General features: G+C 37.6%; 1 protein-coding gene across 2 annotated transcripts in view; it reads left to right on the top strand.

Moving 5' to 3' along the window:
* Positions 1-21,746, top strand: part of Bmpr2 (bone morphogenetic protein receptor type 2) — a 100,543-nt gene extending 78,797 nt beyond the window's left edge. Inside the window, exons 10-13 of one of the 2 annotated variants that reach the window (XM_034498977.2) lie at positions 7,256-7,392; positions 14,793-14,965; positions 18,410-19,689; positions 21,240-21,746. In XM_034498977.2, the coding sequence (XP_034354868.1) occupies positions 7,256-7,392; positions 14,793-14,965; positions 18,410-19,689; positions 21,240-21,487 (1,838 nt within the window). In that variant the 3' untranslated portion in view covers positions 21,488-21,746. The remainder of the gene's footprint in view (positions 1-7,255; positions 7,393-14,792; positions 14,966-18,409; positions 19,690-21,239) is intronic. The other variant, XM_034498978.2, reaches the window with a different exon arrangement.
* Positions 21,747-22,466: the final 720 nt, after the last annotated feature.

The following is a 22,466-nucleotide window of genomic DNA, read 5'->3' as shown; positions in this document are numbered from 1 at the left end:
ATGCACATAGCTACACACACACACACACACACACACACACACACACACATATCCATATAATTAAAAACAAAAAGATTAATATGCTTTTAAAGTATATATTTAATAGATTAGAAGTTAATATTCTAGAGAATTAAGACATTTTTCTGAAAATAGCAGTTAATTGTCAACTGGGATTTGGCACATCTTTTTTTGTTCAGTGATTTTTTTTTTAAACGTTGTAACATATAATTTTAGTTTTTGAAGAATGTCTGAGTTACTCCTTTATTAGCATAATATAATCAGCAGCTTGCCTTTATTTTATTTTATAATGATTTATTTGTTGCTTAATACAGAGTCTCACTGGATAGCCCTGACCTACTAGTGCTCTCCGTGTAGCCCAAGCCAGTTCCTAACTTGTGCACTCCCCATGCTTCTTCCTTCTGAATGCAGCTTTCACTGGCATGCACTCCACTCACACAGAGATGTGCGTGTGCATGCTCATACATATACATACATACGTGAAGGCCAGAGGTTTTCACCAGGTGTCTTCCTTGATTGCTCTTTGTCTTTTGAGACAAGGTCTTTCACCTGAACCTGCAGCTTATGGATTCAGTTAGGCAACCTGGCTGGCCATCGAACTCCAGGAATGCATTTGTTTCTGCCTCCCTGGCACTGGTACTATTGGCACATACTAGTAGGCCCAGCTTTTTCCATGGGTATTGCAGATCTGAACCCTGGGTCTCATATTTGTATAGTAAGCACTTTACTGAGTTGAGTCATCTTTTCATAAACATGTTTGCTTGCTTGCTTTCTTGTTTTGTTTTGTTTTAAAGTACTACAATTAAAAAGATGACTATTGTTTTTGTTCTAAAAAATAATAAACAGCAGTATTAGTGGTTGGGGTATGGCTTGGTGGTAGAGTACCTGCTTAAGTGCAAAAGCCTTGGGTTTAATCCCCAAAAAAGGGATCAAAAAGCCCTCAGTTTTGTAAGTAGGGAGGCAATTAAGTCTTGTTTGCAGGGCTGGAGAGATGGCTCAGTGGTTAAGAGCACTGACTTCCTGAGGTCCTGAGTTCAATTCCCAGCAACCACATGATGGCTCACAACCATCTGTAATGAGTTCTGATGCCCTTTTCTGGCGTGTCTGAAGGTAGCTGCAGTGTACTCATACACATAAAATAAATAAAGTCTTTAAAAAAAAAAAGTCTTGTTTGCAGAACAATATTTTAGAACATACATGCATGCATGCATATATACATGCATATGCCAAAATATTGTTCTGCCAACATGTTCAGGTCTCCAATACCTATGTAAAAAGAAGCAGCAGCAGCCCATTACTTTGTATACTAATTTTAAAAGCTAATAAATAAAATAGAAAGGATTATAAAAGGTTAAAATTCAGAGGTATTTTTTTTTTAATGAATAGAGTCTCAGCTTAGTTAAAAGCGTTCTAGAGATGGATAATGGTAATAAATGCACAATGGGAATTGTATTTAATGTCACAGAACTGTACACTCAAAAACAATTAAAGTAATAGATTTTTTTTGTTTTAAGTATCATTCTCCAACAATAAAAAAATAAGAGAATTTTACTATCACTATACAGATACCTGAGAAAAACAAAGGAAGAAATTTTGATTGAAATTTTAGAGATTTTGATCTATAATTGCTTAGACCTGTGTGTTTGTACAGCACATCATATCAGAAACTGTGGCAAAGGAGCTATTCATGGGAGACAGGAAACAGAAATAGTCCAGACAATATATATAATCCCAGGTGTAACCCCCCACACACACAACCTACTTCCTCCTGCTGGTCCCACATCACACACTTTGCCACCTTCCAATAATGTCACATATTATGAATCATCAGGCTCTCATGATCTAAACACATTGGAAGATGTCCTCATAGACACCCCAGAATGTTTGACTGTCTAAAGTACTTAATCCATTCAAGTTGATGATCAAGATTAATTAACCATCACAATACCTATAATCTTGCCATAGAAATGGAATTCTAAGAAGAGCACATTAAGAGTAAATTCAGAGATGAAGTCTGATTCTAAAGAAGTTATCTAGAGGTCTGAGAACAGTGAGAGTAGCAGCCAGGAATGTAAAAGAAATGTTTAAGTTGGGAGGATGTTTTAATTATGGAGATATTTGAGAAGGAATATTGATAACTGAAGAATTTAAGTTTTAGGATGTCTTGCTCACTGTTCTGTTGCTATGAAGAGATAATGTGGCCAAGGCAATTCTTTAAAAGAAAACATTTAATTGAGCACTCACTTATAGTTTTAGAAGCTTAATAAGTTCATTATCATCATGGCAGGGAGCATGGTAGCAGACATTACAGGTCTAGTGCTGGAGAAGTAGCTGAGAGCTACATCTTGATTCATGTGGGGTGGGCTTTTAAAACCCCAGATGTCATTCCCAGTGACACCTCCAACAAGGCACACCTCTTGGCCCTTCTAATCCTATCAAAGAGTTCAACTCCCTGGTGACAAAGCATTTAGATATATGAGTTTATGGAGGCCATTCTTATTCAAACCATCCCAATGATTTTTAAAATTTTATGAGTATTTTGACTTGTTTTTTGAGACAAGGTTTCTCTATGTAGCCCTGGCAGATCTGGAGCTTACTCTGTAGATCAGGCTGGCCTCAAGCTCACAGATTGACCTACCTCTGTCTCCCAAATGCTAGGATTAAAGGCATGCATACACCTGGATTTAATAATAATAATAACAATTATTATTATTATTATTATTATTATTATTATTATTAAATTAAGAGGCGCTTCTGTTAAGTAAAGAAGACAGAAACTATATGAAAAAGAATATGAGAGCTGGACAGTGGTGGCGCACACTTTTAATCCCATGGGAGGCAGAGGCAGGCGGATTTCTGAGTTTGAGGCCAGCCTGGTCTACTGAGTGAGTTCCAGGATAGCCAGGACTATACAGAGAAACCCTGTCTTGAAAAACCAAAAAAAAAAAAAAAAAAAAAAAAAAAAAAAAAAAAAAAAAAGAAAAGAAAAGAAAGAAAGAGATATGAGAAAAGTGTTAAGAAAACACAAGCAACGAATGCAGGGTACTTTTCAAAACCTTTTAAAAGTTATGCATTTTTTGTATGTATATGAATGACTGTTTTGACTTCATGTATGTTTGTGCCCATCGTAAATTTGCAGCAGGTTCTAGTATTGCTCTTGCCATATCTTTCCAGTCTTGGGGGATTATTCTATTTTTAATAGCCCAAGAAGTCAGGATTTGTTTTACAAATGGTGAGTGTATTCCAAAATTAGTGACACTTTCCTTAAATTTTCTCAGATCTAACACATCCACGGGGTGCCATTCAAATTCCTCATAGACCTGTAGATAAACAACATCTGGAGGTTTTTGTTGTATATTAACCGGATAGACTAAACTTTGTTTTCCAATAACTCTTGATTGATTTTCTCCAGTTTCTTCTGTCTCTACCTGAGTATTTTCCTTAACTGAAAATTTAAATTCCTCCCTTAAGGTCTGTGTCCACGCTTCATATCTCTCCTTTGTCGCTCTTTCTGTTCCTTGCTTTCCTGTAGTCTCTGTTCAAGGTTCTGCCTTAACATTTTGAATTTTTCCTTATATTGTAACTCTGATAGTTTGCTGTCCATTTTATTTTGATTGAGTAATTTTACAAGGTTATTCTCCAAGTCTTGCCTCATTATTTTCTCTTTGTTGCTCAGTCTGACCTGTGAGCTGTTGCATCCTCTGTTCTATCATCTTTTCAAGCTCCTGTCTCCCACCTTGCCTATGGAAGCCAGAACAGGGTATCAAATCACCTGAAACTTGAGTTTCAGACAGTTGTGAGCCACCATCTGGGTTATTAATGCTCTCTTCTGTCCTCTGCAGGCACCAGGTATACACACGCGCGCACACACACACACACACACACACACACACACAAACACACACAGACACAGAGTACATGTACATACAAGCAAGCAAAACCCTCAAACATATAAAATAAAATCTAAAAATAATTTTTAAAACCTAAAGTGTTGTATAATAATTATAAAATATAAAATTTGTGGTGGGCGCCACCACCGCCCGGCATCCTACAGTATTTAAATGAAGGAAGAAAGAAAAGAAATAAAATAATGTCATTTGAGATGGGAACCAAAAATGACTCTAAAGTAGACACACTTCACCAATCCAGAGGAGGTAAGAGGAAAGGAATGTTAAATGACAGGGTCAAATATTTAATCTCTTCTCAACAGCTTGAAAGTAAACGAGAGCCGGGCAGTGGTGGTGCACGCCTTTAATCCCAGCACTTGGGAGGCAGAGGCAGGCGGATTTCTGAGTTTGAGGCCAGCCCAGTCTAGAGTGAGTTGTTCCAGGACAGCCAGAACTGCACAGAGAAACCCTGTATTGAAAAACCAAAAAAAAACCAAAAAACAAAAAAAAAAAAAGGAAACGAGATTAAAGACTTCCCTTTAGCAATCCAGTGACTATAAAGCTTTAAGAAAATCTGTTAAGGGTTGTATCTCCCATCATCATAGAAGATTAATATCTTTATGTGTGAACTGCATTAATAAAGTTAGCTCCAAATAAGTGTCTATTGAAAAACTAGATTTAGAACTATGAATATTTAATGGATTTTTTTTTTTGGTGAGTGAGTGTGTCCGTGCATGCATGCACACGTACTTATTTGTGTACATGCCTGTACATGTGGAGGCCAGAGGTCAACCTTGGGTATCATTCCTCAAAAACCATCCTCATTTTTTGAAACAAGGTCTCTTTTTGTGTCTTGGGGCGTGCTGGTTCAGCTCAGCTGGCTGACTTTGGCGCCCCAGGAATCTGCCCATCTCTGCCCCCCCAGTGCTAGTACATATCACAATGGTGGGCTTTATAGATAGATGCTAGCAGGCTAACTCAGGGCATCATGTTTGCATGGCAAGCAATTTTCAGACTGAGCCATCTCCCAGCCTCTCTTTGCTAGTTGTTAGTGTCAAAACTTGCATTTACACAAAATCATGCACTAATTTCTTATAGTAAGTTTTGAAGTTAGAATTTGAATGATCTTACTAAAAAAATAGAATTATTAATTTTTAGTTCTGCTAACCTAACATTTTGTGGAGAAAAAAAGCTAATAAATAACCGAGAAGTATATATAACATAATGTCAGAGGCAGACCAGCTGGGCTGGTCAAGTACAACTACAGGTGATTTGAATTGGAACTGACTGTGTAATATGAGATAGGTTTCAAGGAACAAAGTGCTATAAGCCAACATCTTTAAATCTTTTAGTTTTGTCTTAGAGTTGAATGTTGATATTGATTCGCCTTAATCTTAAAAAGATGCAGAAATATCACCTGTTTTTAAATGCAATGCAGTAGTCTAATAACGTGGGCTCTGCTGAGTAAATTATAAAAATATACAATTAATTTTTGTAAATTGTTAAAATTGTTAAAAAATACTGATAGAAGGCAAGAGTTGTTTTGAATTTTGAATTTTCAAATAGAAACGAAAGGTTGTTATGTTTCATGTTTTTTTTTTTTTTTTTTTTTCCCATTTGGGTCAGTATACCTTTTAGTGCTGAGCAGTGAGATAAGGAAAGCAGACATTACTAGTTTACTGACAGGAAGATTGAAACACACTTTCCCAAGGAAGAGATGAAGCCTAGATTAGAACCAGAATGCCCTAACTGCCATCGCTTCTAATCTGTCATGTTATTTTAGTACATTAGAGTGAGTGGGGGTGAGGACCCAGGAAGACTGTAATTCTCTGGTGCTCTTTGCTAAGAGTCTTCTAGGCCAGTGGTTCTCAACCTGGGGGTTGCAACCCCTTCAGTAAACTTGTATCTCCAAAAATATTTACATTCTATTTTCTATTCATAACAGTAGCACAATTACAGTTATGAAGTAGCAATGAAAATAACTTTTTTTGGTTGTGGTCACCACAGCATGAGGAACTGTGTTAAAGGACCACAGCATTAGAAAGGTTGAGGACCAGGGCTCTAGGCCTTTGGACTTTTATGTATTAGTCTTAAAAAGTCTTCTGTATGGCTCTCTTTGTTTATTAATACACTTTATCACATTCTGTAAAATCAGCAGAATTTTATTGAAAGCAGCTAATTGTGGCTGTTGGTGACATACACAGTTGTCAGACACTGATAGTGATACTTTAACATTCTAGACTTTAATATTGCTTGTTAAGAGGAAAATTAAACAATGACATGGTCATTGTCATAAAAATTTTGTATATCGGACTAACTAGATTCCTAAGTTAGCTCATTTGTTATAGTGCCATATAGCATTCACAAAGTCCTGAGTTTAGTATATTCACCAGCCCTGTATAAACCTGGTGTGGTGGCGTAGCTCTGTAACACAAGCCCTTAGGAAATAACAGCAGGAGGATCTAGTTCAGAGCCATCCTTGGCTGCATAAAGAATATGAGGCCAGCCTGGAATACACTAGATCCTATCTCCAAAAGCAAAACAAAACAGAAAACTTGTGGTATCTGATACATTCTGGCTGAACTAGAAGAGAGCCAACAACCTGATAAGGCATAGTGATTATTCAGTCTTTCCTCTTAAATTTGGTTGCATATTATTGCACTAAATTCTGGGATTTTTGACTATTTTTGAATATGAGATTAGCGTTCAGGCATAATTTTAAGTACTAAGTTTTATAATATTTCCCTCCTAAATTAAATAGCAGTCAAACTCATGAGTAGCCTAAGATAGAGCTCCCTGGTAGAAAACTTACTTAAAAAGACACCAGGCCAGGCAGTGGTGGCACCCACCTTTAATCCCAGCAATTGGAAGGCAGGCAGATCTATGTGAATTTGTGGCTAGCTGGGTCTACAGAGTGAGTTCTAGGACAGCCAGGGCTACATAGAGAAATGTTGTCTTGAAAAAACAAAAAAAAACAAATAAAACAAAAGCTCCCAGGGCTCTGTGTTAAAGTGTGTACTTAGCATGTTCATACTTAGTACTAAGTAAGTACTTAGTATGTACTTAGCAAGGCCTTGAGTTTGCTCCTCAATAAGTAAAAATATCTGTATAGCATTGAAACTATTTTATTTATCAATAAAATTTGAGACTTCTAAATATTCATGATATATCAAATCAATAATAATGTCTGAAATTTGCATACATTCTTGAAAGGTTTTAATAAATATGATTTCTATCCTATAATATCTAATATGCTATCTAGTTTATATGATTTGATGTTAGAAATAGCTCTGGTATTCTGTCCTCTGAGATAACTAGAAATTCTATCATTCTTTTCTATAAATAAACAGGTGAATCTGTACCAGATTACCAGATGGCTTTTCAGACAGAAGTTGGAAACCATCCCACATTTGAGGATATGCAGGTTCTTGTGTCAAGAGAAAAGCAGAGACCCAAGTTCCCAGAAGCCTGGAAAGAAAATAGCCTGGTAAGAAAATGAGGACTTCTTACTAGAACTAGATAAGCAAAAATAGAAGCCGCCCAGCTTTGATGATTCATACCTGGCCCCCACCACTGGGCTGATACAAAAGAACCACATGAACCAGGCGGTGGCGCACGCCTTTAATCCCAGCACTTGGGAGGCAGAGGCAGGCAGATTTCTGTGTTCGAGGCCAGCCTGGTCTACAGAGTGAGTTCCAGGACAGCCAGGGCTATACAGAGAAACCCTCTGTAATAAAAAAAAAAAAAAAAAAAAAGAACCACATGTTCAAGGCCAGCCTGGGCTTCAATGGAGAGCACTGTCAAGAGACAGGGTAGGTGATTTGTAGAGGTGAGTATATAACCAACTACATCTAGGAAGTTCAATAAAATGAAAACATCAGAATTGTGTTTGTGTAAACATTTCTTATATACAACAAAGTATTGAACCTGGTGTCTTAGGAACCACACATACTATATTGCTCTAGGCTCTTGCCATCTGGGAAAGATTGTTTTTAAAAACACTATCCAGGATTCCCTGGTTCCTTGTCATCTTTATTTCATGTTCTTTTTAGGTTCTACGTAGAAGCAACATTTTTTAAATCTTATGTCTTCCTCTTACTTTTAGATAGTATTCTTTTTTTTGCTGAAGTTCCACTTAAGTAATTATATGACCATGTGTGTTAGGTGCTAAACATTATAATTCTTGCATTCCGTCTTGTATCATACATGAGTAATGATCAGCACAGTAACAGTTTCAAAGGGCTGAAAATGTCCTCTGGCCTCCAGTCTTCATAATGAAAATTTGGATGTAGTCTAATGTTACTCCATTTTGGGGCAGGGGAGTGTATGGTAGTTGCACATTTAGGGGTCAAAGAACAATTTGGCAATCAGTTATTGCCTTCTGCCTTATTGAGGCAGAGTCCCTGTTTTTATTTCTGCCACACTGTTTACTCGATTGCCTAGCCTCTGAGTTTCTAGTCAGTTCTGTCTCCATCGCCCATCTCACAGAACAAGTGCTGGGATTATGCATACATGACACTGAATCCTTCTTTGAATGGGTTCCAGGGACTGAACTCAGAACCCAGGTAGTTATGCTTGCCTGAATAGTGTTTTTACCTACCAGCCTATCTCACACAGATCTCCATTGCTTTTTGTTTTTGTCTGTCTGTCTGTCTGTCTCTCTCTCTCTCTCTCTCTCTCTCTCTCTCTCTCTCTCTCTGAGATAAGATCTCCGTTAGCTCAGATTGCCCTCAAACTCTCTACATAGCTGAGGATGACTTTAAATGCCCCATCCTTCTGCTTCTACCTCTCACATATTGGCTGACTTAGTTACTATTTTAGAGGTAAAGAGACACCATGATCAAGGCAACTTATAAAACATTTAATTGGGGGTTTGCTTAAGTTACAAAGTGTTAGTCCATGATCATCATGACAGGATGATCGTAGTGGCATGCAGGCAGGCATTGTGCTGGTGCATTAGCTGGAAGCTAATGCTACTCAATAGTCAGCTATCAGAGAAAGTGAGGCTGAGCCTGGCGTGTGCTTTGAAAACCTCCAAGTTTGAAACCCTCAGTGACAATACACCTCCTCCATCAAAGGCACACCTCCTAATCCTTCCCAAACAGTTCCACTAATTGAGGACATGAGGATCTGGCATTCGAGTATATGAGCCCATGGAGGCTATTCTCATTCAGACTACAACGTTGGGATTACAGGAATATACCACATCCAGTTTTTTGTTTGTTTGTTTGTTTGTTTGAAAGCTGTTAAGATTTACTTTGCCACAGCAGTTTGAAATTTCACTTGGATGTATGTTAGCATGGATCTTTTCACACATTTTTTTTCTGGGTATTGAATAGATTTTTTTTCAGTTTGAAAATTCAGGACTTTCCTCAATCAGAACTTCTCCAGTATTTCTTTTAAAATTACATCTTTCCTTATATTTCTTTGACCTTGAATTCTCACTAAACTAATATTGAACCACCTGATACTTCAAGTCTGAATTTCTTTCTTGTATTTAACATCTTTTTGAGGGAGAGGGCATGGGTTTCTGGGAAACAGAGCTACATGAGCCCGTACTAACTATGTAACTGTGCATAATTTGAATCCCCATCTTTACCTCTGAAGAGTGTGTGCCACTGTGCTGACTATGTGGTGGTGTCCTCTAACTCAGTCTCATGTATGTTGGCAATCTACCTTCTGAGCTACACTTCCATCTGGTTTTCAGCATTGCTCAACGTTGTTCAGAACTTTGGCTTTATCTTTTGAGTCCTTCGTTAATTTCTCACTACTGCTGTTGTAGCAGCTATTTCTTCAGTGTATTTTTTTAAATTCCTGGATGGTAGGATACTTCATCAGTCCAAGGCCCTTGCCACCAAGCTTGATGACATATTTTAATCCCTGGAATCCAGAATGGATGGAGAACTGACTGAGGCAGGTTGTCCTCTGACTGCTACATGTACATCACAGCACATGCCATTTCCCCCCAGTAAATGCATTTACAAATTTTTATTTCAGCTTCTGCAATCATACGTATATTTCTAGGAGGCTTTATATTTCCTCAGTGATCTCTTTTTTAAGAAAGTAGTAATGAGCCAGCCAGTGGTGGTGCAACCTTTAATCCCAGCACTTGGGAGGCAGAGGCAGGCGGATTTCTGAGTTGGAGGCTAGCCTGGTCTACAGAGTGAGGTCCAGGACAGCCAGGGCTACACAGAGAAACCCTGTCTCGAAAAACAAAACAAAACACAAAGAAAGTAGTAATGATTACTTCTGAAGGTATTCATTACATCTTTATACTTAGTACAAATTAATTTTTAATTATAATTAAAGCATGAAGAAATTATTTAAATCATTTTATTATATATTTTCACATTCCATTTATAGATTGCCTTAGTAGAATAGAATATTTTCATTATTATTATATCAGAGACTAGAGATTCCCTATGTATTTCCATTCAGATATACTGAACTTTATCTTACTGGTCATCTTTGTTAATAGATTAATGTCAAACAAGCTTGTGTTTCAAATGTGATTGCAATCTTTAAGTATGTGGCCATTAAAGAGCTTCTTATTATATTCATATACACACGATTGCCTCCGATGGCAGCTTCTGCTGTGGGAACTTGGCAGCTCCTTGAGAGCCCCTGATAGCAGATGGGAGGATGAGTTGTACCTTACCAGGGTTCTCCAGAGCTGCTGACCCCAGGAAAATGTCTATGAAATCTCTGAAAATTTGTTAAAATAGATGGCAACTTCTTTTCATTTATTTTCATTTATATTCATTTATTGTTTGATTTCACCACAACTAAGATCTGTTTGAAGTATCTGTGTGCAGCCCTACTATTGTGGGATATGCAGCATATGCAGATTTACCTGAAAACTTTTTACTTCTAATTTAGATGAAATTGCTAAGTAAGGGATTTGTAATACTTGATTTACTTCCAACAAGTCCATTTAAAGCTGATAAGATTCAGCCAGAGGAGGGAAGACAGTTTCACTGTAGTAACAATGCAATATAAGAGTTAGGGAGGAAGTAGACCGTTTATTAAAATGACTAAAGGTTTGTTAATTCTCTCTTTAAAAGGAAGAGCTATTTAAAATACAGTTTATTAGTTCTTATAATTATTTGTAGTTTTTAAATTTTAGGGTAGAGAACCCCATTTAACTTTCCTGTAGGCCATGTCTATTAGCAGTGGGCTCCCCAGGTTTGATATATCTGGGATTATCTTAATTTCTTCATTGAAGGGTAACTTTATTTGATACATAGTTCTTAACAGTTGTTTTCTATTTTAGTGCTTTAAATATGTCACACCTATCTGGTTTCCATGGTTTCCACTGAGAAGTGGCTATTGATCTTATTGGGGAATCTTTTTTTAAATTTCTCATTGTCAGGATCTCTGTTTATTTTTGGCTTATGACACTTCAGTTGTAAGTTGTCTTATCATGAAGCTATGGGGTTTATCCTGCTTACTGTTCATCAAGTTTCTTAGGTCTATGGATTCACTTATTTTGTTTAATTTGAGGAGTTTCAAACCACAGGTTCAAGTATTCGTCCTGTCCCTTTCTGCTGTCCATTTGAAAGCCCTATTCTGAATACTCAGCATGTTTGCCCCTGTTTTGGGAACCATGTCCACAGGTCTCCTAGTCTCTGCTTCTTATTCTTTTGACTTCTGAACTTAAACTCAATCATTTTGTTTTCCATCTTCAAGTTCACAGGTTCTTTTTTCTGTCTGCTTATATCTTCTGTTTAACCACTCAAATAAATACTGAAATCTTGTTACTGTGTTTTAAAGTATCATTGTAAGTCTTTGAAAAATAATGTCTATCTTTTATAGCTGTTCTGTTTATTAACAGACATTACTTTTGGGCTGGAGAGATGGCTCAGTGGTTAAGAGCACCGACAGCTCCTACAGAGATATTGAGTTCAAATCCCAGCAACCACTTGGTGGCTCACAACCATCTGTAATGGGATCTGATGCCCTTTTCTGGTGTGTCTGAAGACAGCTACAGTGTACTCATAAATAAGAAAAGAGTAAAAATAATTCTTTTTAAAAAATTGCTTTCTTAGGGTGGAGAGTGCTGAAGAGACGGGTCAGCAGTTAAGAGCAGTTCTGCTCTTGCAGAGGACCTGGGATCAGTTCCCAGAACCTACACAGCTGACCATAACTTCCTAATGTCAGCCCCAAGTTATCCAGTGCCACCTTCTGGGTCTGTAAGCACCACACACACATATACATTCAGGCAAACATCCATACACACAAAACAAATAAATAAATTTTTTAAAAATTGCTTTCTTATGTTTAGTTCTTTGCCCATTGTTTCCTTTGTTCTTTGAGCATATTTAAGGCAGTTCACTTAAAAATCTAATGTCTGTACTTCCTCCATTTCTGTTAAAATTTTACTTTACTATAGACAGCACATTCTTGTTTCTTCACATTCTTGTTTCTTCACATTCTTTTTTAATTTTTTTAAATTAAAAAAGGATCTCATCTATTCCAGGCTGGTCTCAAACTTACTCTAGACTCAAGAATACCCTTGAGCTTCTGATCTTCCTACTCTACCTCCCAAGTGCTAGAATTAGAAAGTATAACATTACACTTGGCCTCCCTTTAAATTTATTTTGTTTGAAACTGGACATGTGGGACTGTATATATAGCTTAATTAAGTCCCTAAAACCTAGATGAATAAATAAATAATAAAATAAGCAGCTGGGTGTAGTGACACATGTCTTTAATTTCAGCACTAGAGAGGCAGAGGCAGGTTGATCACTGAGTTTGAGCCCAACCTGGTCTACAGAGTGAGTTCCAAGACAGGGCTATAGAGAAACCCTATCTCAAAAAAAAAAAAAAAAAAAAAAAAAAAAAAAAAAAAAAAAAAAAAAAAAAAAACTAAAAACAAATAAAATAATAAATAAATAAATAAAAGTAGACATTGTGAATGTTAAAGTGACAAAAAAATGCCATTTTAAGTATTACATGATCAACAGATAAACATTCTCCATCTCATGTCTGGCTTGTATTAGGACCCTCATTTAATATTTACCCAAGATTTTTAATGTTGTAGATTGGCCTTCACTTCTGAGTAGCACTAAACCTAAAGATTCCTGGTTACTGAAGCTTATGGTCTTCCCAGATCTTTCCAGTCTGTGTCCTGCCAATTGCAAGTACCTGGTTTCTAGGTTACCTAGTATGTACGGGAACTTTCAAAACTCAGGTTAAATCTTCAAATTTGTTTGTTTTACAGGGAATGCTATTAGGAACATTTAAAATGTCACCAAGAGTGCTAACAAAAATTTTAGCCTCATAAAGGCTTCTTTGATAAAAAATAAACATTACATGGAAAAAATACATAAATGTGTTATGTATATCCATGTACTAAAATGTTCTTATTTGTTGAAGTTAAAGTTAAACTTGCTATTGTGTATTGCCATTGCTAAATCTGCCATCCTTAACCTATAGTATTTTTTTGAAGTAAAGGAAATATAGATATCAGAGTAAATGAAAGCTGTGTGTGTGTGTGTGTGTGTGTGTGTGTGTGTGTGTGTGTGTACACGCATGCACTATTCATGGGTGTGAATATATAATTACATGTTTTGACATTGAATGGCTTCTATTATTCTTTACTCTAATTGAGGCAGGATCTGTGTTTGAACCTGGGGATGGGCGCTCTGGCTAGTCTGGCTATGCACCTTGTCCTGGGATCCCTGTCTTTGCCTCCAATGGCTCTGGAGTTGGCTGCCGGGAGGCTGCTTTGCCCTCCTGAGTATATAACCTTCAGTCCTCACACTTGTGCTGTGTCCAGGAACCTGTCTGTCTAGCCCCAGATAAAAACTTTGAAGCTTAAAAATTCAGAAATGGCCTGGAGAGATGTCTCAGTGGTTAAGAGCACTGACTGCTCTTCCAGAGGTCCTTAGTTCAAATTCCAGCAACTACATGGTGGCTCACAACTATCTATAATAGGATCTGATGCCCTCTTCTGGCATGTAGGTGTACGTGCAAATAGAGCACTCAGACACATAAAATAGATAAATCCAGAAACAACAAGTCTAAAGACATTTCCTCCTTTCTTTTCCTTTTCTTGTTTGTGTGTGTATGTGTGTGTGTGTGTGTGTGTGTGTGTGTGTGTGTGTATGTATGTGTGTGTATGCACGTGCACAAGCGCATTTGTATGAGGGTGTTAGAACTGGAGTTACAGAGAATTGCAAGCTGCCATGTAGTTGCTGGGATTTGAACCTGAGTACTCTGGAAAAGCAATCAGTGTTCTTAACTGCTGAGCCATCTCTCTAGCCCTCTTCTTCCATTTTTATTCTAATTCTGGTGATCAAACTTACATCACTCAGCTTGTACAGCATGTGACTTTACCCTCTGAGCTACCTTATGCTGGTCCTTAAAACTTATTTTTGAAGTGTGATTAGTGGCTGTTGACAACGGGGTTGTGAATTAACAATAGTGATGTAAATCTCAGGCCTTAAAGAAACACATTCAACTTACCGTAGTTGCTTGGTCCTTGGAGTAATTCTTCAAGGAGCTAAGTTAAAACGTCTTTATTTACTTACTCCTTTGCATTTAGGAATCCCTCATTTTTTTTAACTCTTTTAAAAGAATATTTTATTATATTTTAAAATATTAAATATTGAAATATTAGTTTGGAGTCTAGTATGGTGGCACACACACACACATCTTTAATTCCAGCACTAAGAGGATCTCAGAGTTCACTGCCAGCCTAGTCTTCAAAGTGCATTCCAGGACAGCCAGGGTTACACAGAGAAACCTTGTCTTGAAACAAACAAACCAACCAACAAACCAAACACACACACCTGATTGATTTTCTTTGACATATTTTAAATTAAAAACCTGAATACAATTTTTAAAAACAGCATGTTGCCTGATGTGTATTTTGTGCTATAGGCAGTGAGGTCACTCAAGGAAACAATCGAAGACTGCTGGGATCAGGATGCAGAGGCTCGGCTCACTGCACAGTGTGCCGAGGAGAGAATGGCTGAACTCATGATGATATGGGAGAGAAACAAGTCTGTGAGCCCAACAGTCAACCCAATGTCGACTGCTATGCAGAATGAACGGTAAGGTCCTGAGGGGTTTGGCATCCATCTGAAGGTGTTGACAACTGCAACCAAATAAAGAACAGGAATAAATACTGGCAAACCAGCCTAATAGTGTGATAACTCACACTTATTAGAGTGAAACGTTATCATTTTTCTTTCAATATTCCCATTTTTTAAAAGTGATTTATCTTTGTTATTTTTAATTATGTGGATGTGGGAGCAGGTATGTGCAGACGAGTTAGGGTGAGATGAGATTACCCCAGAGCGAGGATTATAGGCAGTTTGTGAGTTCTGTTGCTCTGAACTGAATTCAGGTCCTCTTCAAGAAGAATGTATGCTCTTAGACACTGAACCATCTCTGTAACCTTTCAGTATTTCCATTCTTATTCTGAAAATACTTTTTGTTATAAATACAAGACAAATGTATTTTTATATCTAAAGATACAGGAAAAGAAATGAGTCTTTATTACCTGATTATAGTGGCATACACCATTAGCACTTGGATCTCTGAGTTCAAGGCTAGCCTGGTATACAGAGCAAATTCTAGCAGCACAGCCAGAGCTACACAAAGAAACAGTGTCTTGAGAAGAACTTTTAAATTAATTAAATAATTAATTAGTCTTTATTAATGTAACTTGCCTTTAATGTTAAAGGTAAAATATCTTCATAGTTATAAGAAGTTTATAACTACTTTTACATACATGTGGCATATCTTCTGTTGTTATTAGTAGTCGCCTCTCTTTTTTTAAGCAAATAAAACTGTGACCTAGCTGCTGTTTCACTATACCCTAAGATTTTCAGACTGCCTATCCAGTGCTTTTCCTAAAAAATACTCTACTAATACGTTCACGTGAACATAATTAAAAGTGGCCTTTCTACTCCTCTGTGAATATTGTTTTATGAGACAGTTCATTTGTTAGAACTATAATTTTGAATTCTAAATAAAAAGGCTTTTTAATAAAATTAACTAGGCATAATAGTTACTGCCTATCATTTCAGAGCTTGGGAGGCTAAGGCAAGAGGATCGTACAAGTTCAAGGCCAGATTAGACTATATTTTGAATTTCAGGCCAGTCTGGGCTGTGGATGAGTACTTTGTCTCAAAAGGTGAAAAGCCAAAGCATGCCTATAATTTGGCACATGTAAATGGATCACCTGTATTTCTTGGTTCTGTATTTGGGAGTTAAAAATAACAACTTTATTACTTTATATAATAAATATTGCCGGGCAGTGGTGGCGCATGCCTTTAATCCCAGCACTTGGGAGGCAGAGGCAGGTGGATTTCTGAGGTCGAGGCCAGCCTGGTCTACAGAGTGAGTTCCAGGACAGCCAGGGCTACACAGAGAAACTCTCTCTCTCTCTCTCTCTCTCTCTATCTATATATATATATATATGTTTCAGAAAGATACCCAGGGAACATGTAGATGAAAGTATACTTTTCTTGAAATGTTTTTTCTATTTCTATTCTCCTTTGTAAGAACAACTTGTATTATGTGTGTTTTACACAACTAATAGAATGGGATTCAGCTATATACCTTGCATATCACAAATCAAGGAGAGCAGAGACCAGCTATTCTAAATAGAAGTGTTCTCACTTTACAAGTATTAGAAAAGTCTTCTGCTTCCGTCTTCATTTGGTATTTCTACTGCCCTATAGTCTGTAAATTATGCATTTATTAACCTGTCAAGATTCAGCTGAAGGGACTAGAAAGATGGCTCAATGGTTAAGAGCCCTTGTTGCTCTTGCAGAGAACCTTGGTTCAGGTCTCAGCACCACCCACATAGTGATTCCTAACCATCTGTAACTCTTATTCCAAACGTCCAACTCCCTATTCTAACCTCTACAATTTAGAATACCTCTACCACACAGGTACACAATGCACACATGTATCTGCAGGCAAATATTTATATACATAAAATAAAGTTTTAAAGGGTTAACTGAAGCTTCTACTTTAAATACTTGGTAATTTTCTTTGGCTTTCCTCCTCCCCTTTTCTTGTGTACTCATCTCTTGGAGTGGGTCCTCTCACCTCTAGTCTCTCTTAAGTTTCTTTAAATGATAGTTTATTCAGTAGGTATTTGCACTATAGGCTTTATTTTATTGAGCCTTAACCTCTTCATATCTCTTAGCTTCCCTTTTCATGGTTGTACAACACTTTCTTAAAAGTGTGTTTTTTATTTGTTGATACTATAAATTGTCATTCCCTGTAATACAGCAGTCTTCTTTTATAGAACCTATTTTCTTACAGCTACTGAGTCTCTTCTGTAATACTTTTATCTGTTAATGTCTCAGTACCTTGGTCACCCCAGTGAAGGCTATTGCTGATGTTTTCTGTAATGAAATTTTAAATAATTATAGAATAGTTAATAGATGAAAGAATAATTATAGGCAGTATGGAGCTGTCATGCCTAGAGTGCATCTCAGTGACTAAAGAACAGTCCTGAGTATTGGTTCCTCTATCTGAGTGCCATATTCACCTCATGTCCTAGCTCTACAACTTACACTGGTAGTGGCTTCTCAGGCATATGCTGCATTGTTAGTCTGTGCCCTTAAATGAGCATGTTTTGGAAAAATGAGCAAATTCTGTGCTCTTTTTATTACTCTGCCATTTGAACCTAGTCCAAAACATATTTGTTGAGCATATACTATTGGATCTAGGATTACAGAAATACAAAATAAATATATCCCGTAGTTCCTCTAATTAGAAAACTATCTACTGTACAGTTCTTTAAAAGTGTATTTTTCTTTGTTGATGTTAAAAATTATAAGTGAGATTTTTTTAATTAACTCTTTTGTGTGTGTGTATGTATATATATGGGTTTTTGTTTTGTTTTGTTTTGTTTTTACATTTTGTTTTTGTTCTGCCAAGGCCAGAAGATGGCATTGGATCTCCAGTACTGGAATTACAAGCATTTGTAAGCTGTCATGTGGGTGCTGGAAGTCAAAGAGTATCTGAGCCACTTAACCACTGAGTCATCCCTCCAGCTCCAAAGTTAACTCTTGTAAACCAAAATAATGAGCACCCATAAAAATTCTATTCTGGAACCATATAGATTTTCACATAATCTTACAGACTGCATAAAAAAACTCATAAATTTTACATTTACCAAGCTGTTAACAATTGCCGGGATTTTAAAGTAATCTCTAAAATATGAGTTCAGAGTAAAATAGAACTAGTGAGATGGTTTGGTGGGTGAAGATGCTTGCACCAAGTGTGACAGTCTGAGTTTGAGTCCTGAGACCTACACGTTGGAAAAGAACCAACTCCTACAAGTAGTCCTCAGACCTCCACACATGCCCTGTATGTATTAAATAAATGAATGCAATAAAAAGAATGTAAAGCAAAAAAATATGTAAAATAAAGGAGGGGGACTTTGGGATCAGTGGTGTTTTCTTGGAATAGACAGACAGTTTGTTGTAAGTTTCCATTCTCAATGTCATACGTTTTTTTCTCTCTTCAAGCAACCTGTCACATAATAGGCGTGTGCCAAAAATCGGGCCTTACCCAGATTATTCCTCTTCCTCATATATCGAAGACTCCATCCATCACACTGACAGCATTGTGAAGAATATTTCCTCTGAGCATTCGATGTCCAGTACGCCATTGACAATAGGAGAAAAGAACCGAAACTCAATTAATTATGAACGACAGCAAGCACAAGCTCGAATCCCTAGCCCAGAAACAAGTGTCACAAGCCTGTCCACAAATACAACCACCACAAACACCACAGGCCTCACTCCAAGTACTGGCATGACCACTATATCTGAGATGCCATACCCAGATGAGACACATTTGCATGCCACAAATGTTGCACAGTCGATTGGGCCAACCCCTGTCTGCTTACAGCTGACAGAAGAAGACTTGGAGACTAATAAGCTAGACCCAAAAGAAGTTGATAAGAACCTCAAGGAAAGCTCTGATGAGAATCTCATGGAGCATTCTCTGAAGCAGTTCAGTGGGCCAGACCCATTGAGCAGTACCAGTTCTAGCTTGCTTTATCCGCTCATAAAGCTTGCGGTGGAAGTGACTGGACAACAGGACTTCACACAGGCTGCAAATGGGCAAGCATGTTTAATTCCTGATGTTCCGCCTGCTCAGATCTATCCTCTCCCTAAGCAACAGAACCTTCCTAAGAGACCTACTAGTTTGCCTTTGAACACCAAAAATTCAACAAAAGAACCCCGGCTAAAATTTGGCAACAAGCACAAATCAAACTTGAAACAAGTAGAAACTGGAGTTGCCAAGATGAATACAATCAATGCAGCAGAGCCTCATGTGGTGACAGTAACTATGAATGGTGTGGCAGGTAGAAGCCACAATGTTAATTCCCATGCTGCCACAACCCAGTATGCCAATGGGACAGTGCCATCTGGCCAGACAGCCAATATAGTGGCACATAGGGCCCAAGAAATGCTGCAGAATCAATTTATTGGTGAGGATACCAGGCTGAATATCAATTCCAGTCCTGATGAGCATGAACCTTTACTGAGACGAGAACAACAGGCTGGCCATGATGAAGGGGTTCTGGATCGTTTAGTAGACAGGAGGGAACGGCCATTAGAAGGTGGCCGAACTAATTCCAATAACAACAACAGCAATCCATGTTCAGAACAAGATGTCCTTACACAAGTTGTTACAAGCACAGCAGCAGATCCTGGGCCATCAAAGCCCAGAAGAGCACAGAGGCCGAATTCTCTGGATCTTTCAGCCACAAATATCCTGGATGGCAGCAGTATACAGAGTAAGTAGAAGGGTTGTGCAGGTATCCTTTGGGACAGTTAAATAAAATAGAATCATGTTGCATTTTCAACCAGTGATTCTTTTCCTTTATTACTTCCAGAGACAAGGTGACTGGGCCTAAGTAATTAGATTATTACCCACCCCCTTTTCTTTTTGGTCAATGACAATTTAAAAAGCTAGTGTTACAGGTAGAAGAATTACCAACGTAATCTGTGTTTTACTTGATGACTTCTCTATGTGTGGTTCATATATTTTCTGTGACAGATGAAGTTAAATTAGTGTTCAGTAGTGTCAGGGCACAAGTAGTGACATCACACCATGTTGACTTCTGAAATATTTGCTATACATGTTACTGTTAAATCTAAATTTAGTTTTTAACCTTAGTAAGTCATTGGTGTGTGTGTGTGAGTGCATGTTTGAGATAAGGGGTCTTATGTAAGCCCTGGCTGGCCTGGAACTTGCTATGTAGACCAAACAAAGTGCTGAGATTAGGAGTGTGCCAACACACCCGGATCTTAGTAAATCATAAAAGTCAAGGGACTTCTTTTATGTGTTTTATGCTTTCTTAAACTAAAGATTAGGCTGAAAAAAGGTCTCAGAATAACAAATATCTACCCCTTGTCTGGAGGGTGTAGCTCAGAGGTAGAACATCTACCCGTAATACACAAGGCCCAGGTTTTGTTCTCCAGAACCACAAAGAAACCCTGGCCCTCTGCTTAAGTGGTTGATATTACATCTAGTTGGCATACCCTTCGTGCTTCTGTATCCATAAAAGCATCTTGCCGAGTGTGAAAACAGAGAATTAGTGGGAAAATGGTCTTCCCTCCAAAATTATTACATGTTAGAGGCCTTTTGATTTGGTCCACTTTGGACATTTTTTTGTTTTGCTTTGTCATTTTGAGACAAGAACCCATTCTGTAACTCAATCATGGCCAAACGCTAGATTTGAATTGATAGCCTTCTGCCTCAGATTCCTAGGAACTTGGATTACAGGGGTACATCACCCATCCATAGCTAGCCCAGCTATCAGCATTACGTCAGATGAAGTCTACACCACAGCAAAAGAATTAAGAATTTTGAATTTTCTTAGTTCTTGTGAGTTTTAATTATTTTTTAGATAAGACTCAAAACTGAGTTGGTTGAATTTTGCCTAGAAAAACATCACCTAACAAGATCACATAGTTCAAGAATTGTCCTTCATTGAGTTATATGCTAGTTTGACCTGTTTATGAAATTCAGCCCCTTTATTTTCTCATCCAGCTTAATTTTGTGTGGTTTTGGTGATAGGGTCTTATATAACTCAGGTAGGCCTTGTGGAGTAGCTGTGTGGTGGAGGAGGATCTTGAGCCTCTGATCTTCCTGCTTCTACTTCCAGGGTGCTGGGATTATCATATGCACCAGGACCGGGGCTCTTGTGGTACTGGGATGGAGCTCAGAACCCTTTGCATTCTAGGCAAGCACTCCATCAACTGCAATATATACCCAACAAACTTCTTTACCTTTAATTTTTTTTTTTTTTGCACAGTTCATTTCCTGTACTTTTGTTTCCAGTAGGTGAGTCAACACAAGATGGCAAATCAGGATCAGGCGAGAAGATCAAGAGACGTGTGAAAACTCCATACTCTCTTAAGCGGTGGCGCCCGTCCACCTGGGTCATCTCCACCGAGCCACTGGACTGTGAGGTCAACAACGGCAGTGACAGGGCTGTCCATTCTAAGTCTAGCACTGCTGTGTACCTCGCAGAGGGAGGCACTGCCACAACCATGGTGTCTAAAGATATAGGAATGAATTGTCTGTGAGATGTTTTCAAGCTTATGGAGCGAATTATTTTTTTTGCATCATTTAAACATGCAGAAGACATTTAAAAAAAAACAAAACTGCTTTAACCTCCTGTCAGCACCCCTTCCCACCCTTGCAGCAAGGACTTGCTTTAAATAGATTTCAGCTATGCAGAAAATTTTAGCTTATGCTTCCATATTTTTCAATTTTGTTTTTTAAGTTTTGCACTTTTGTTTAGTCTCGCTAAAGTTATATTTGTCTGTTATGACCACATTATATGTATGCTTATCAAAAGTGGTCTCAAAATATTTTTTTAAGAAAAAAGCAAAAACAATGTATTTACTGATTATCAGTTTGGACCATTTTCTAAAGGTCATTAAAACAGAAGCAAATTAAGACAGGTTTGACTGCAATGGTGTCTGGTATCCATGTTTTATTTCTGGGCACAAGCTAGTTTTTATGTTAACGTGTTTTTGACCATAATCTGTTGGACATTCTTTTCTCTTGTATTTTATTTGAATGTGCAATAGTCTATAGACCACAAAGAAGCTTTCTTATCTGCTCTCTTCCTAGCAGAGCACACATTCTTCCATTGTTGAAACATTTTCCCCTGTTCTTCGATAATATGAACATTCTCTAGCTTTCTCCTTATGGAGATGCATAGAAGCTATCCAAAGGGCTCCACAAAGGACTTACCAAAACCCTTTTGAAATGCCATTGTCTTCTAACCTTCCAAATGCTAGTGTTTCCTTCCAGGCATTTTAACAAGTGTATCTGGTTCTGATTTTGGAAGTTCATAAGAGAGCGTAGAACAAAACAGAAGAAAGCAAATATTAGCCTTTTCCATTTTATTTTTCTATGTATATGTTCATGTCTGTATTCATTATTTAAGAAATATTTTTTATCAGAAAATGTATAGAGCTAAACCTACATGGAATTTTTAAATGAGTAGCTGGGCAAGATGATTAGTATAGTAACTGACCATCACAAATTAAATTA

The sequence above is a fragment of the Arvicanthis niloticus genome, chromosome 3 (assembly GCF_011762505.2).
Source record: "Arvicanthis niloticus isolate mArvNil1 chromosome 3, mArvNil1.pat.X, whole genome shotgun sequence".
In the NCBI taxonomy this organism is placed as follows: Eukaryota; Metazoa; Chordata; class Mammalia; order Rodentia; family Muridae; genus Arvicanthis; species Arvicanthis niloticus.
This window is presented reverse-complemented; position numbering and strand designations above follow the sequence as displayed.